The 14392-nt window shown below is 51.4% G+C and overlaps 1 protein-coding gene across 2 annotated transcripts in view; it reads left to right on the forward strand.

The window, feature by feature from the left end:
* RIMBP2 (RIMS binding protein 2) overlaps positions 1 to 14392 on the forward strand; it is a 236471-nt gene that overhangs the window by 193818 nt on the left and 28261 nt on the right. For both annotated transcript variants that reach the window (XM_064272043.1, XM_064272042.1), the window contains 5 exons: positions 2328 to 2473; positions 4585 to 4661; positions 5593 to 5702; positions 8185 to 9000; positions 14185 to 14336. In XM_064272043.1, coding sequence (XP_064128113.1) covers positions 2328 to 2473; positions 4585 to 4661; positions 5593 to 5702; positions 8185 to 9000; positions 14185 to 14336 — 1301 coding nt within the window. The remainder of the gene's footprint in view (positions 1 to 2327; positions 2474 to 4584; positions 4662 to 5592; positions 5703 to 8184; positions 9001 to 14184; positions 14337 to 14392) is intronic.

A 14392-nucleotide genomic window follows, 5' to 3' on the forward strand; every position in this document is an offset into this window, starting at 1 on the left:
TCCTTTTTGCTTTAGCCACTCTACATTCGAGAGCAAGATTCAGAGTCTCTTCTGGTATCCATATGAGTCTTTTTTTCCTTTCCTGTCTTTTAAATGACCTTTTGCTTTCTTCGTATGTGATGTCCTTGATGTCATCCCATAACTCGTCTTGCCTTTGGTCATTAATGTTCGATGTGTCAAATCTATTCTTGAGATGACCTCTAAATTCACGTGGGATACACACAAGGTCATACTTTGGCTCTTGTGGCTAATCATTAATAACCAGAATGTGGAATGTATGGAGTATGAATCTAGAAAAATTGGAAGTCATCAAAAATGACTAATTTTCTTCCGTTTCAGCTTGAACTTGCATGTGAGCAACTGATGGTCTGATCTGCAGTTGGACCCTGGCCTTGTTCCAACTGATGATATTGAGCTTTTCCATCATCTCTTTCCACAGACATAGTTGATTTGATTCTTTTATATTCCATCTGGTGAGGTCCATGTGTATATAGTATAGTTGCCATTTATGTTGTTGAAAAAAGGTATTTGCAATGAAGAAGTCGTCGGTCTTGAAAAATTCTCCATGCAATTTCCAGCATTATTTCTGTCACCGAGGCCATGTTTTCCAACTACTAATCCTCCTTGTTTGTTTCCAACTTTCGCATTCCAATCACCAGTAATGATCGATGCAACCTGATTGTATGTTTGATCAATTTCAGACTGCAGAAGTTGGTAAAAATCTTTAGTTTCTTCATCTTTGGCATTAGTGGTCGGTGTGTAAATTTGAATAATAGTGATATTAACTGGTCTTCCTTGTGGGCACGTGGATATTATCCTGACACTGGCAGCGTTGTACTTCAGGATAGACCTTGAAATGTTCTTTGTGACGCTGAACGTGATGCCGTTCCTCTTTAACTTGTCTTTCCAGGCATAGCAGACCATATGATTGATTCAAAATGGCCAATACCAGCCTATTTCAGCTCACTAATATCTAAGGTGTCAATCTTTATGCATTCCATTTCACTTTTGATGACTTCCAATTTTCCCAGATTCATACCTCGTACATTCCACGTTCTGATTACTAATGGATGTTTGCTGCTGATTCTTCTCATTTTGAGTTGTGCCACATCAGCAAATGAAGGTCCAGAAAGCTTGACTCCACATCATTAAGGTCGACTCTACTTTGAGGAGGCAGCTCTTCCCCAGTCATCTTTTGAGTGCCTTCCAACCTGGGGGGCTCATCTTCCAGCACTATATCAGACAGTGTTCCGCTGCTATTCATCATAAGGTTTTCACTGGCCAGTTTCTCCAGGAGCAGACAGCCAGGTCCTCCTTCCTAGTCTGTTGTACTAGTCTGGAAGCTCCAATGAAACCTGGCAACCGTGGTTGTTGACCGTGTTGGTATTTGAAACACCGGTGGCAGAGCTTCCAGGATCACAGCCACACGCAAGCCTCCATAGTAGGACCAACACACAGATGTGTTACAGCAGTACTGGGGGACAGACACAGCTGCTGCTCCATTTCACCTCTGGAGGTTAAGACACCTACTCGAATCTGACCGTCAGGCTGTCATTGGTCCAAGGGCATGTTTCACCTCCCCCCTCTGCTGCCCCACCCTGTGCAGACTTGACAGGGCTCAGCAGCCGCTTCCAGGCCATGAGGGTGGGCGGCAGAGAGCCTCTTGTTCCTTACAAAGTCTCTCGTCCAAAGTACGTCTTAGGCACAAGCCTGGCCCTTTGGCAGTTTGTGTGTGAGGTTCAGGTGGGACACGTTTGGTTGTAAGTGACGGCAACTCCACTCTAAAGTGGTGTGATCCTAGAGGAATTTCTCTGTTCTCCGGAGGAGAAGAAAAGCCAATAATGCTAGCTTCAGGTGCAGCTGGATTCAGGGGCTGCAACCACGTCTCCAGGATGAAGTTTTTCTCCCTGTATCTCATGGCTCCTCCTTCTTGGGTGGGCTCCATTCTCAGACGAACGTTCCCCCTCCTGGTGGTAAAATGGCTGCAGCATCTCCCAGCCTCTCAATGTTAAGCCAAAGAGAGGGAGAGCCTCTTTGCCAATAAAAAGATAAATTCCCTCTGATGTGACCTTCCTAATCGTATGCAGTGTCCCTTGTGATCGCCAAATAGCTGTGACAGCAAGGAGGGCTCTGCCAGATGGGAGCCCAGAGCCAGGGACAGGCTTAGACAGCCGGGGTCAGTTTAGAGAAGGAGGTGGGTGGGTCCCAAGGTGAAAACCAAATGATGGTGCCAACAAGGAGGAAGGGGCCTTGGAAGGGCAGATGGCCAGTGCGCGTTTTTGATTGATTTCCATCTTTCTCCAAATCGGTCTGACGCTGGCGGCCAGGTCAGGAGAGCTCCACTGGAAGCCACCCGGTGATTGGTGACTACATCCTGCCCCTTGCGCTCCCTGGGGAAAAGCCACAGCCGCCGTCCCTCAAGCCTGCCTTTCTGTCGAGGTCCAGAGGCCCGAGATGTGGATTTGAGTCCGATGTGAGTCCTGTCCTGGGAGGGGTGTCTGCACCCACCATGGTGTGGTGTGGGCACAGGCGGCCCTGCTCTGCCCCCGCCTCACCCCCTCTGGCTCTTTCCCCTCCTCCTCCTCACTCTTCCCCCTTCCCTTCTCTTCCCTCTCCTCCTTTTTGCTCTTCCTCCTCCCACAGGTGATTCTTATGTATAACTTCCTGGGACCTTGTCTGAAATGTAAATTCTCAGCAGGGAGTTCAACTGGAACCAACCAGCTGGAAGCCTGGGAAGGGAGGGGGCCGGCTGCGAGGTCCAGCATGTCCACTGAATGTGTTTTCTTCCTATTTCTCACCCTGACTTTATTTATTTAGTATTTTTTATTGTGGTGAAATGTACATAATAAAAGGCCATCTCAACAATTTCTATACACACAACTCAGTGACGCTGATATTTCTACATGTACAGCTCAGTGACGCTGATATTTCTACATGTACAGCTCAGTGACGCTGATATTTCTACGTGTACAGCTCAGTGACGCTGATATTTCTACGTGTACAGCTCAGTGACGCTGATATTTCTACGTGTACAGCTCAGTGACGCTGATATTTCTATGTGTACAGCTCAGTGACGCTGATATTTCTACGCGTACAACTCAGTGACGCTGATATTTCTACATGTACAACTCAGTGACGCTGATTACATACATACCTAAATCTTGGTGAAAATACACACAACGAAACGTATCAATCCAACCATTTCTGCACACACAACTCAGTGGCAATGATTACATTCTTCAAGTTGTGCAGCTGTTCTCACCACCCTTGGCCATATCATTCCACCCCGTTGACATAAACTCTCAAACAAAAACTTCCCCCTCCCCCTCCCTCCCGCCCCTGGCAACTATTAATAATCTTTGCTTCCTGTATGTTTGCTTATTTCACTTAAGTGAGACCATACAGCCTGTCGTGGCCGCTCTCGCTCAGCGTGGTGCCGTCAAGGTCCAACCCCACCGTGGCCCGAGCGTCAGGGCTTCCTTTCTCTCTGTGGCTGATGCCCCTTGCTGTGTGTGTTCATCCTCTGTTCATTGGACGGTTTCAGAGTAGGGAGTGACCTGGTGTCATCTCTGGGTGAGAAGACCGGCCTGATAGCTCTGTGGAGGGTGTTCTGGGGAGGAGCAAGAGTGGAATCCCTGCCTCCGCCTTCTGGTGGCCAGGGGGCAACACCCGCCATCGCTTAGTGTCCTATTCTCATTCCTGTGCGAGAGACGACACCCCCAGCCAAAGGTGGACCGGGTCAGCTGCACCTCTCCTTCCACCCTCTCCCCCACCCCCAAGATTGTTGTTGCCAGGGTAAGGCATGCCTTGGGGGCAGGGTCCCCACACTTTGCAAACACCTAGACATAGAGAAGAGTGGGGTGGGGGAATTGGGAGGAACAGGACCCTCGTGCTGCCTCCTCCATGCAGTCCACCCAGACGTCTCTGGGTCCTGATGCACAGGGCATCAGACACATGAGAGGTGATGTGTGCCTGTCTCCCCTCAACAACTGGCCCCTGAGGGCAGAGGACACAAAACCTTCATCTTTGTGTCTTCCAAAGAGCCCAGCCAGGTCCCGCACATGCCCTGGCTCCGTGACCATCTGCACTTTAAATTACATTAGGGAAGGTCTTCCCCTTCAGTCCTGTCTTGGCTTTGGGGGGCCGAATTCTTCATAAACATCCCTTATCTGTGACTAAGGAGTCCATATTTAGGGACCACCTCCATTCCTGGGTCATACCCAAGACCGAGAGTCCCTGGGTAGTGTAAAGGGTTAATACTCTTGGCGGCTAAGTAAAAGGTTGGAGCTTCTAATCCACACAGAGGTGCCTCAGAAGAAAGGCCTGGCGACCTATGTCCAAGAAATCAGCCACCAAAAACCCCACGGAGCACAGTTGTACCCTGACACACATGGGATCGCCATAAGCAGAGTCGACATGGCAGCTGGTACCCAAGACTGAGGGCACGGGTGCAGCAACTTCCCCCTCTTGAGGTCATTTTCCCAGGAGTCCAACGAGACGATGCAGGGGTTTTCTGTGTGTTTGAGGCGTGGAGTGTAGGACCTACAGGTTTCATAACCCAGACGTTCCTTGTGTCTTTAACAGATGGATAATGAACAGAATTCCAACACATCGAAGCAGAGATATTCTGGAAAGGTTCACCTGTGTGTCGCCCGCTACAGGTAGGGATGGTGCTCCCCTCTGACACTGCTGACCATCTGTGAGCGTGAGGAGTAAAGGGGGATACTGGTGAGCTGAGGGGTCCCTCTCCCAGCCCTGACGAGAAGGCAGCCTTTCCCCAGATCTTAGAGGATGAAGAGTCCCTGGGTGGCGCAAACAGTGAATGTGCTCACTCAGCTGCTAACGAAAAGTTTGGAGTTTTGAGTCCATCCAGACGTACCTTGGAAGAACCAAACCAAGAACAAATCCAGTGCCGTCGTGTCGATTCTGACTCATAGTGACCCTAGAGGACAGAGTAGAACTACCCATTAGAGATTCCAAGGAGCGCCTGGCAGATTGGAACTTCCAGCCCTTTGGTTAACAGCCGTAGCACTTAACCATTACGCTACCAGGGTTTCCCTTGGAAGAAAGTCCTGGCAACCTACTTCCAAAAAATGAGCCACTGAAAACCCTATGGAGCACAGTTCCACTCTGACACACATGGGGTGCCAAGCGTTGGAGTCGACTCCGTGCAACTGGTTTTTGCATTGTCAAGAGTGAGAACAAAGAAGGTTACTAAACAGTGTTTAAATGATATGCATGGAAGATAGATTAATTTTTCTTCTTTGCTCACTGATTTGGAAAACGGGTATTTATGGAGGAAGTGGCAGATGTGAGCAGAAATGCTGGCATCATCAACAGGGTGTCAGGCACAGATTCTGAGGGTCTCAACTTGGTTCCAGAATTATCGCTTTATATCATGTCTGTGTGAGTGGGCAGCCTGCCTGGGTTTCTGGAGTGTCCAGAGTACTCACGGGCACTGGGCTGTCATGAGGGTCTGTCATTTTCAGTGATGGGGAGAGACAGTGCCAACCCAGGCGTTCTGCCTGGGAATGGCTGTGACCACAGTCTCCACTAGTGCCCCTAACGGGTGACATCCGTGTTTCTCTCCAGTTACAACCCCTTTGATGGGCCAAATGAAAACCCAGAAGCTGAGCTGCCGCTCACGGCGGGGAAGTACCTCTACGTGTATGGAGACATGGACGAGGACGGATTTTACGAAGGTCTCTGCTGGGCTGGCAGGGGGTGTAGACCGGGCCGTCCCACCCCAACTGGCTGGCCTGGAGCCTGGCGGACCTGCCAGCCCCTGATTCCTTGGGGCAGCCCCCACTCTGCTCTGACCCCCACTCTTCACAGGACAGGTTTTCTCCTGTGGGTGACTGCGAGAAAGTGGGGGGCGGGGGGAGGGGGAGGTTCCCAGGTTTCAACTCCAAGGAGACCTCTGACATTCTGAACATTTTATCGTGACAATCTTGACAGAACTTCCCGTGCAGCTAATGCAGACACAGCGCTGACGGGCCCCCAGCTTCCAATGGGGTCTCCCTCCTTTTACTGCCCAGCAACAGGGCAGTCTCCCAGTTGGCCCCACTCCGGCCCTCCAGGCACCCACAAGGGCAAGCTGGTTGAGCTTTAGGCTCTGTTTCAACTGGGAGTGGGGGAGGGCATCTGGCCTGAGTCCTGCCTGGTCCCTCGCTCATGTTGTTGTTGTTAGGTGCTGTCTAGTTGGTTCCGACTCATAACAGCCTTATAAGACAGAGTAGAACTGCCCCATAGGGCTTCTAAGGAGTGGCTGGTAGATTTAACCTGCTGACCTTTGGTTAGCAGCCGAGCGCTTAATCACTGCGCCACCAGTGCTCCTCCCTCACTCATAGTCACGTCCACTTTGACGTCAGGAAGCGTGAACTTCTCCACCCAAGTTGCATTCCCTTTTGTCACTTTTAGCTGGAGGACGAACATGGGAAAGCGCCAGCAGTTCCAGAAACCAACACCCTGAAGGGTCTGATGAATAGAATCCCTAAGCTTCTCAAGCCTCCTGTAGGAACACCGGATCCTGGTGTCTTCCTGCTTCCCTGAGCAGAAGGAGTATTTCTTGATAAGCTAGCAGGTTTCTTCTGTGTGTCCTCATGGTATTTTGTCAGAGCTGATAGGGGCATCTCGGCTCTTTTCCAGAGTGTTCCATGGCGTGGTGTCCGGCTGTGTCCATTGGTGCCCATGCGAGGCCCAGGCTGTGGGCTGGCTCCCTGTTAGTTCACCAGGAGTGATCCTCACATGCCCCTCCACTGCGGCTGGTGACAGAGCGGCCTAAATTCTTAAACTCACGTTGTCTCCGCTGCTTTGAACCCTGGTGTAGAGACTGTGCCGTGCTGGCTGTCAGAGAGCACGTGGTAGCAATCTCTGGGGCGTCCACACCACGCATTGCACCCACATAAACTCCCTGGAGGCCTGATGATCAGCAGGCTGCAAACTGTTCTGTCGTCTGTGTGTCTGTGGGAAGCTCACCCTGCCTCTCTGTGCCTCGATCTCCTCACCTGAGAATGGAGACAATGCTGCACCCACCTCAGCGGGTGGCTGTGGGGATAAATGAGGCAACAGACGTGAAGTGTGACGATAGGTCCTGGCCCGAGTAACTGCTCAATACACGTCAGCTAGCATCGTCATCAGGGCAGGGTGGTTCAGTGGTAGAATTCTCACCTTCCATGTGGGAGACCCGGGTTCAATTCCAGGCAGGTGCACCTCACGCACCGCCCCCACCTGTCCACCAGTGGAGGCTTGTGTGTTGCTGTGACACTGGACAGGTTTCCGCAGAACTTCCCGACTAAGAAGAACTAGGAAGAAAGGCCTCGTGATCTACTTCTGGAAGTTGGCCAATGAAAACCCTGTGGATCACAAAGGTCCAATCTAAACCAGTCACGGGGACGACACAGGACCTTCTGTCGTGCATGGAGTCACCATGAGCCAGGGGCTGACTTGGTGGCAGCTAACAACAACAGTAAAGAGAAGTTAGAGCATTCCGCTAAATAAAAGGAGGTTCCCATGTGACTGTCCCTAGTCACAGAGCTGGTTAGAGCATAAATACATATATGTATACCCGCACACACATCTATTTTCCACTTACAGGTGGTCCTGACACTGAATTGATGGCCTCTTTCACACCAAATGGATGCTGGGAATTTATTAAGACATGCACAGTGCTTTACATGGCAGGGGGTGGGGTGAGGCAGGGTTAATCCATCTTCTACCCCTCACTTCCTACTAGTGCCCAACCAAAAACTACAGTAAGATGTTTATTTTTTTAGCCTAGCCTCTCAAAATCACAGATTTGACACTTGTTAGTTCTTCTAACCAGTGTTTACTGAGCATCTGCTGTGTGCCAGGTGCCGCTCTGGGACTGGGGTGTTATGTTCGTGAACAGGACAGAGTCCCTGCCCTTATGAGGTGTTGTCAGGAGAGGGTAGTCAATACATGTACACGGACAGGCTCAGGTGGTGGTAAGCACCATGAAGAAAACCAGACCATGTGATGGGGAGGCAGCAGATGGTTACTTTAGGTAGTGGGGAGGGGTTCTGAGAAGGTGACGTCTGGGTGAATTCCCACAAAGAGCTGAGGAAGCCCACTGGGTTTGCAATCCTGCTGCATTTCGATGTGGTCTGATTAGGGAGACCCTGGTGTGATCACTAGGTGATAACACTGTTGTTGCCCCAACAGGTGAGCTCCTGGATGGGCAGAGGGGTCTGGTGCCCTCCAACTTTGTGGACTTCGTCCAGGACAACGAATCACGGTTGGCCAGCACGCTGGGGAGTGAACAGGACCAGAATTTCATCAACCATTCTGGTGTCGGCGTGGAAGGGGGGGAGCACATTCTTGCCCTCCACTCCCCCACTCACATTGACCCCAGCATCACAGACAACGGTGCAGGGACGCTGGACGTGAACATTGATGAGATCGGAGAAGACATTGTGCCTTACCCTAGAAAAATCACCCTTATCAAACAACTTGCCAAAAGTGTCATTGTGGGCTGGGAGCCCCCGGCTGTTCCACCGGGGTGGGGGACCGTGAGCAGCTACAACGTCCTGGTGGACAAGGAGATGCGGCTGAGCCTCACACCGGGGAGCAGAACCAAAGCACTCATTGAGAAGCTCAACATGGCGGCCTGCACTTACCGCATCTCTGTGCAGTGTGTCATGAGCCGGGGCAGCTCGGATGAGCTGCAGTGCACGCTGTTGGTGGGCCGGGACGTGGTGGTGGCCCCCTCCCACCTGCGGGTGGACAACATCACCCAGGTCTCAGCCCAGCTCTCCTGGCTCCCCACCAACAGCAACTACAGCCACGTCATCTTCCTCAATGAAGAGGAGTTTGACATTGTCAAGGCGGCGAGGTACAAGTACCAGTTTTTTAACCTCAGGCCCAACACGGCCTACAAGGTGAAGGTTCTGGCCAAGCCCCACCAGATGCCGTGGCAGCTGCCCCTGGAGCAGCGGGAGAAGAAGGAGGCCTTCGTGGAGTTCTCCACGCTGCCTGCAGGTGGGTCCTCAAGGGAGAGAACACTAGTGTCTCCCTGGGCCTGAGGATGGGTGGGTGGGGGGCTAGCTTCCAAGGTGAGCTCAGAGGGGGGAGCTGCACACTGTTGGCATCACCCTCAAAAGTCCTCAAGTCACGGTGCAGCCCAGAACACACGGAATGAGCCTGTGTGCACCTGTGTGCATTTGAGAGCAAGTGCTGGGGTTCTGTGTGGGGGCTGTGTTGTTGAAAAGTATTTCTCTTAACACGTGTTTTAGGAAGACACTCGTCCTGTATGAGACGGGGAAATGGGACCACCCTTGGGGACGGAAGGGTTGCATCTTCCATATTGTGCCCCCCCTGCCACCCATGTATATTCATTGACTGGAACAGTGAGTGGGTGGAGGTGCCCACACGCCTCTCAGAATTGTTTTCTTTCTCTTTCTTTTTGGTTTGTATTTTGAATAAGCACATGTAGAAGAATTCACATAAAAGATACCAAGTTCAATTATAGATGATAATTTGGGTTCTGAGCACACCTACAACATAACCTTCAGTCTTCACCTGTTTCCTCAGCTGTAAACAAGAATAGTAGTAACGTGGTTCCCTTCCCTTCCCACGTGGACACTTCTGGGGAAATTCTAGAAAGAGATGGGATCTGAAAGACAAACTAGCTGCCAGATCTCCTTCTCTGACTTATCTGGATTCTACTGTTATTAAATTAATGGACGGCTCCCACCTCAGCCTCTAGAAACATCTGTCGCGTGGATCTTTGCTGTTGTGGACATAACGACGCTCCATCATTGGAGCCTAAATATATGGGGCAAAGAAGGTCGCTACCTCAAAAATACCAGAGGGCACCAGCAGCTTCGTCTTGGGCCCTTCTTGGCGCTGGGATGTCCTCGTACTTTATTGTCCTGGCACTGTCCTTGCTGGATTTCTCTTCTGTTACTGAGTAATCGAGTCCTGCCCAAACCTCCTTTGTCGGTAGTTTTATATACAATTCAGTTGTTGTCTGGTGTCATTTTTACCAACCACCTAAAATCTCTCATCTAAGGCAAGATTAGCTTTTCAACTTGCAACGAATTAGCTTTTTATTTCTCTGTGTTCTCCAGTGTTCGCAAAATCCATAACCAACTAGAATCTGACCTAGAAAGCAGCATAGTCACAGGCAGGTGGGATGGGTGCAATTTAAGGAGGGAAGCCTGCCCGAGTGGGACCTGCTTTATGAAGGGTCAGTTCCTAAGTGTCATATGATCGCTTTTGATTTCCTGCTCCACTGCTAGGACTTTAACGAAGACCCTGCCTTCACTGATGCCCACTATGAGGTCTTGAAGCAGCCCCGGGAGGTGCAAATGGTTAAGCACTTGACAGTTAACTGAAAGGTGGGCGGCTAGAACCCACCCAGAGGCACCTCGGGAGAAAGCCTTGGCTATCTGCTTCCAAAAGGACATATCCATGAAAACCCTATAGAGTGCTGTTCTACTCTGACAGACATGGGGTTGCCATGAGTCAAAAGTGATGGCAACTGGTTTGTGAGATCTCATGATCAGTGCTGGGGGCAGGTGTAGAACTAAGAAAATCAAACACGGAAACTCCATAGGGAGTCAGAGAAGAGACAAACGGACAGTCAGAGAGGCTAACTTTGAGACAGAAAGGGGTTGGGATACAGGAGAAGACCCCCTGAGCACAAGGGGTGATTCCATTGAGTTTAACTCCCAGTTCCTGCAATGAGGCCTCAGGGTAGGGAGTGAGCTGGAGGGCACGTCAGTGGTTGAGGAAGAATGTATGACTGGTTTATTGGATGTAGGTCAGTCTTTCCCAAAATCTGCCCCAGAACTACCCTCCCTGTGCCACTCAAAGTTGTTCTGGGTACTTTCAGGGGTAAGATATCAGCTTGGGGAATGCTGGTCTAAGGTCTAGACCAGCGCTGTCCAATAGACCTTTCTGTGATGATGGACACTGTGTCCAATATGGCAGCCGCAGCCACACAGGGCTACTGAGCACTGGAAAGATAGCTAGTGCAGTTGAGGACCTGAATTTTAAATTTTATGTAAACGTGTTAGCTGCTATCCAGTCGGCTCTAATACGGAGACTTTATGTATAACAGAATGGAATCCCACCCGGTCCTGCACCACCTCCATGATTGTTGACATGCTTGAGTCCATTGTTGAGGCTGTTGTATCAGTCCATCTCTTGGAGGGTCACCCTCGTTTTCACTGACCCTCTGCTTTACCAAACATGATGTCCTTTTCTAGTGACTGGTCTTTCCTGATGAAATGTCCAAGGTAAGCAAGACAAGTCTAACCATCCTCACTTCTAAAGTAGCGTGCTGGTTGTATTTCTTCTAAGACTGATCTGTCCATTCTCTGGAAGTCCGCAGTATATGTTCAGTATTCTTTGCCAACACCACAATTCAAATGTCTCAATTCTCCTGTCATTTTCACTGTCCTGCTTTCACGGGCACATGAGGTGGTTTATTTATGTTTAATGAGTTTACATTTAAATGGCCACATGTGGCTAAAAAAACTAAACCCAAACCCATTGCTGTTGAGTGCATTCCAACTCACGGCAACCCTATAGGACAGAGTGGAACTGCCCCAGGAGTTTCCAAGTAGCTGGTGGTGGGTTTGAACTGCTGACCTTTTGGTTAGCAGCCGTAGCACTTAACCACTATGCTGCCATGGCTTCCCACATGTGGCTAGCGGCTGCCGTATCGTATATTTCAGCTCTGGATAGTGGCACGAGTAGAACAGAGAGTTCAAGGGCCAGGTGTATGGTGTTTTACTGACCTGAGTTTGAAAAGGAGAACTGGCAGGATGGTGCAATGCTTGAGAGCACAGACTCTGAGGTCGGAGGGTGGGTCCTTGTCCCCACCCTCCCCCTCACTAGCTGCATGATGCGGGGCCTTCACGTCTTCATCTGTAAGCTGGGAAGAATCGTAATAACTGCCTTAGTGGCGGTTTATGCATGGAATTGGAAGGTGACTCCTTGACCCCAACAGGGCCACTCTCCAGTGGATCCTTGGGGCAGGAGGGGTCTGGTTATTTGGCTTAGATAGAAGTAGGTGCTTTGCTGACAGTTTTCATTTGGTGACAGTGGAGCTTGGCCACAGTGAGTGGGGCCGGGCTCTGTGCCCTTCAGGTGGGTTGAGTTTGCCCAGAACAGAGCTCATGTGTGAGACTCACGGGCTGAGCAGACACATGTGTTCTCCACTTTACATCACTGACATGTGGCTGCATCACCTGGAGTTACCTGCCTGTCCCCTGCAGACATTTGAGCTCAGGACACCTGTATATAGGCACCTGCTTGGAGCTCATCTGGGTGCAGTGGCAGTGTGCATACATGTGCACATACATGTGAGGATGTTTACATGCGTAGTAGAGGACAGTGGGTGTTCAGTGGTGGAATTCCAGCCTCTCATGCCGGAATCCCGGGTTTGATTCCCGGCCAGTGCACCTCATGCACTGCTCCCATAAGACTGTCAGTGGGGGCTTGCTTGTTGCTGTGATGCCCAGCAGGTTTCAGTGGAGCTTCTAGACTAAGATGGACTAGGAAGAAAGGCCTGGCAATCTACTTCTGAAAGTCAACCAATGAAAACTCTGCGGATCACAATGTTCCTATCCACCACTGATGGTGGGGATGGTGCAGCACCAGGTGGCGTTTTGTTCCACTGTGTGTGGGGCCGCCTGTTGTCGGGGCCAAGTCGACAGCAGCTAACAATGACATACGTGCAAGTAGAGGATAGTGCCAGATGTCACGGCGCCCACCACGCACAGCCTGGGAGGCGAAGAGCAGTGACAAAGTCAGTGACAAGGTTGCTGTGCTCCCCGTGGCCGTGGTGTGGACGTGGCCCAGCCAGCACACGGGTGCCCAGCTGAAGGCTCATTTGGAGAAACTGCACGGCCCTGAGGTGACCATCTTGGTCACTGTCTGGAATTGGGGTGCTTTTTGGGTTGGAAGAGGGTGAAGGTATAGGCAGGGTTTCCCCCGCGTGAGCAGAGACAGTCTCCTGAATTTACCTTGTTTGAACCCGAGTGTGGGCTGTGTGATTACCGAATGCCTCTTCGTGGGCTCACCAGGGCCCTCGTAACAATCTCCCCGGTGACTAACCATCTCTGGGACCGTGTGCCTTCATGTCAGCACTTGAGCGGGGTTGCAGGAAGCAGCTGTTTAAGTCCTTGTCCACCTACAAACTCTCTGTCTTTCCTGTGATTTCACTTTACTGTGGAAGTTGGTGCTGGTTGCAGTTCTCGATGTCCGCCCTAAAGAGTAATGAGGCCTGACAACTTAGTTACTGTCTGTTCCTGAAGTTGACTGATGTGCTGGACCAGGTCCGCTGAGGGGTGTCCCACTGACCAGACTGCTGGGCAGACCCTGCAAGCACGTTAGTGGAATCCTGGAGAGTCGTGTGAGATCCAGGAGGTGGCCTGAGTCCCTGGAGCAGGAAGACCGGCACACCAGGAATTCCAGTGGTGCCTAGTTCCCTCCTTCACAAGAAGGCCACTTGTGCCCACGGAGAGAGCCCGGGGTCTGCCCAAAGATCACAGAGGCACACAACCCAGGAAATAGTCATCAGGAGAGCGAGTCAACAGAGGGAGGGACAGGTCACAGTGTGAGGGGTGGGGAGGGGGAAGGGAGAGAGACAAAGGAGGAGAGAGGAGGAGAAGGGAAAGAGATAAAGAGACAGAAAAAGAGAGAGAGAGAGGGCAAGAGATGGGGGGGAGAGAGAGAGACACAGAAAAAGAGAGCAAGTGAGCAAGCAAGAGAGACACAGAGAGATAGCCAGGGAGAGAGAGCAGGCAGGAAAGGGTATCTGTCTTTCCCTGCCAAGCTCCAGCTCTCCTTGCCCCCTGCATGGGCCATTGCAGCGGCTGCCCAGACCCAGGTTACGTGCCTGTGCAGACGGGGCGGTGCTCTGTGGGACCACACACGGGGCCCCGTGGGGTAGTTCTGCAGAGATGCTGGACGGCTTTTGCAGGAGGAGGGGAACCCATGTGGAGTGAGAGCCGTGCAGACGCACCTGTCCCACCATCTTTGCTGCTTTGCCGTCAGCACATTGTCCTCCTCTTCCTGGCACCTTTGATGGTGACCCTCTGTCGAGGCAGAGCTCAGTAACACTGCATCACCTGGCCTTTTCCTGGACACCTGCTCCCTGTTACTGCCAAAGGGCCGTGCCTGACAGCATCTGTCCCTCTGTCCCTCCAGGTCCTCCGGCTCCCCCACAGGATGTCACTGTGCAGGCTGGGGCCACTCCAGGCACCGTCCAGGTCTCTTGGAGACCACCTGCGCTGACGCCCACTGGGCTGTCCAATGGGGCCAATGTGACGGGCTACGGCGTGTATGCGCGCGGGCAGAGGGTGAGTCTTGCGTTGGCTGCTGTGTGCTACCCTGACAGGCTGGGCCCCAAGTCCAA

The sequence above is a fragment of the Loxodonta africana genome, chromosome 19 (genome assembly GCF_030014295.1).
Source record: "Loxodonta africana isolate mLoxAfr1 chromosome 19, mLoxAfr1.hap2, whole genome shotgun sequence".
Lineage (NCBI taxonomy): Eukaryota > Metazoa > Chordata > Mammalia > Proboscidea > Elephantidae > Loxodonta > Loxodonta africana.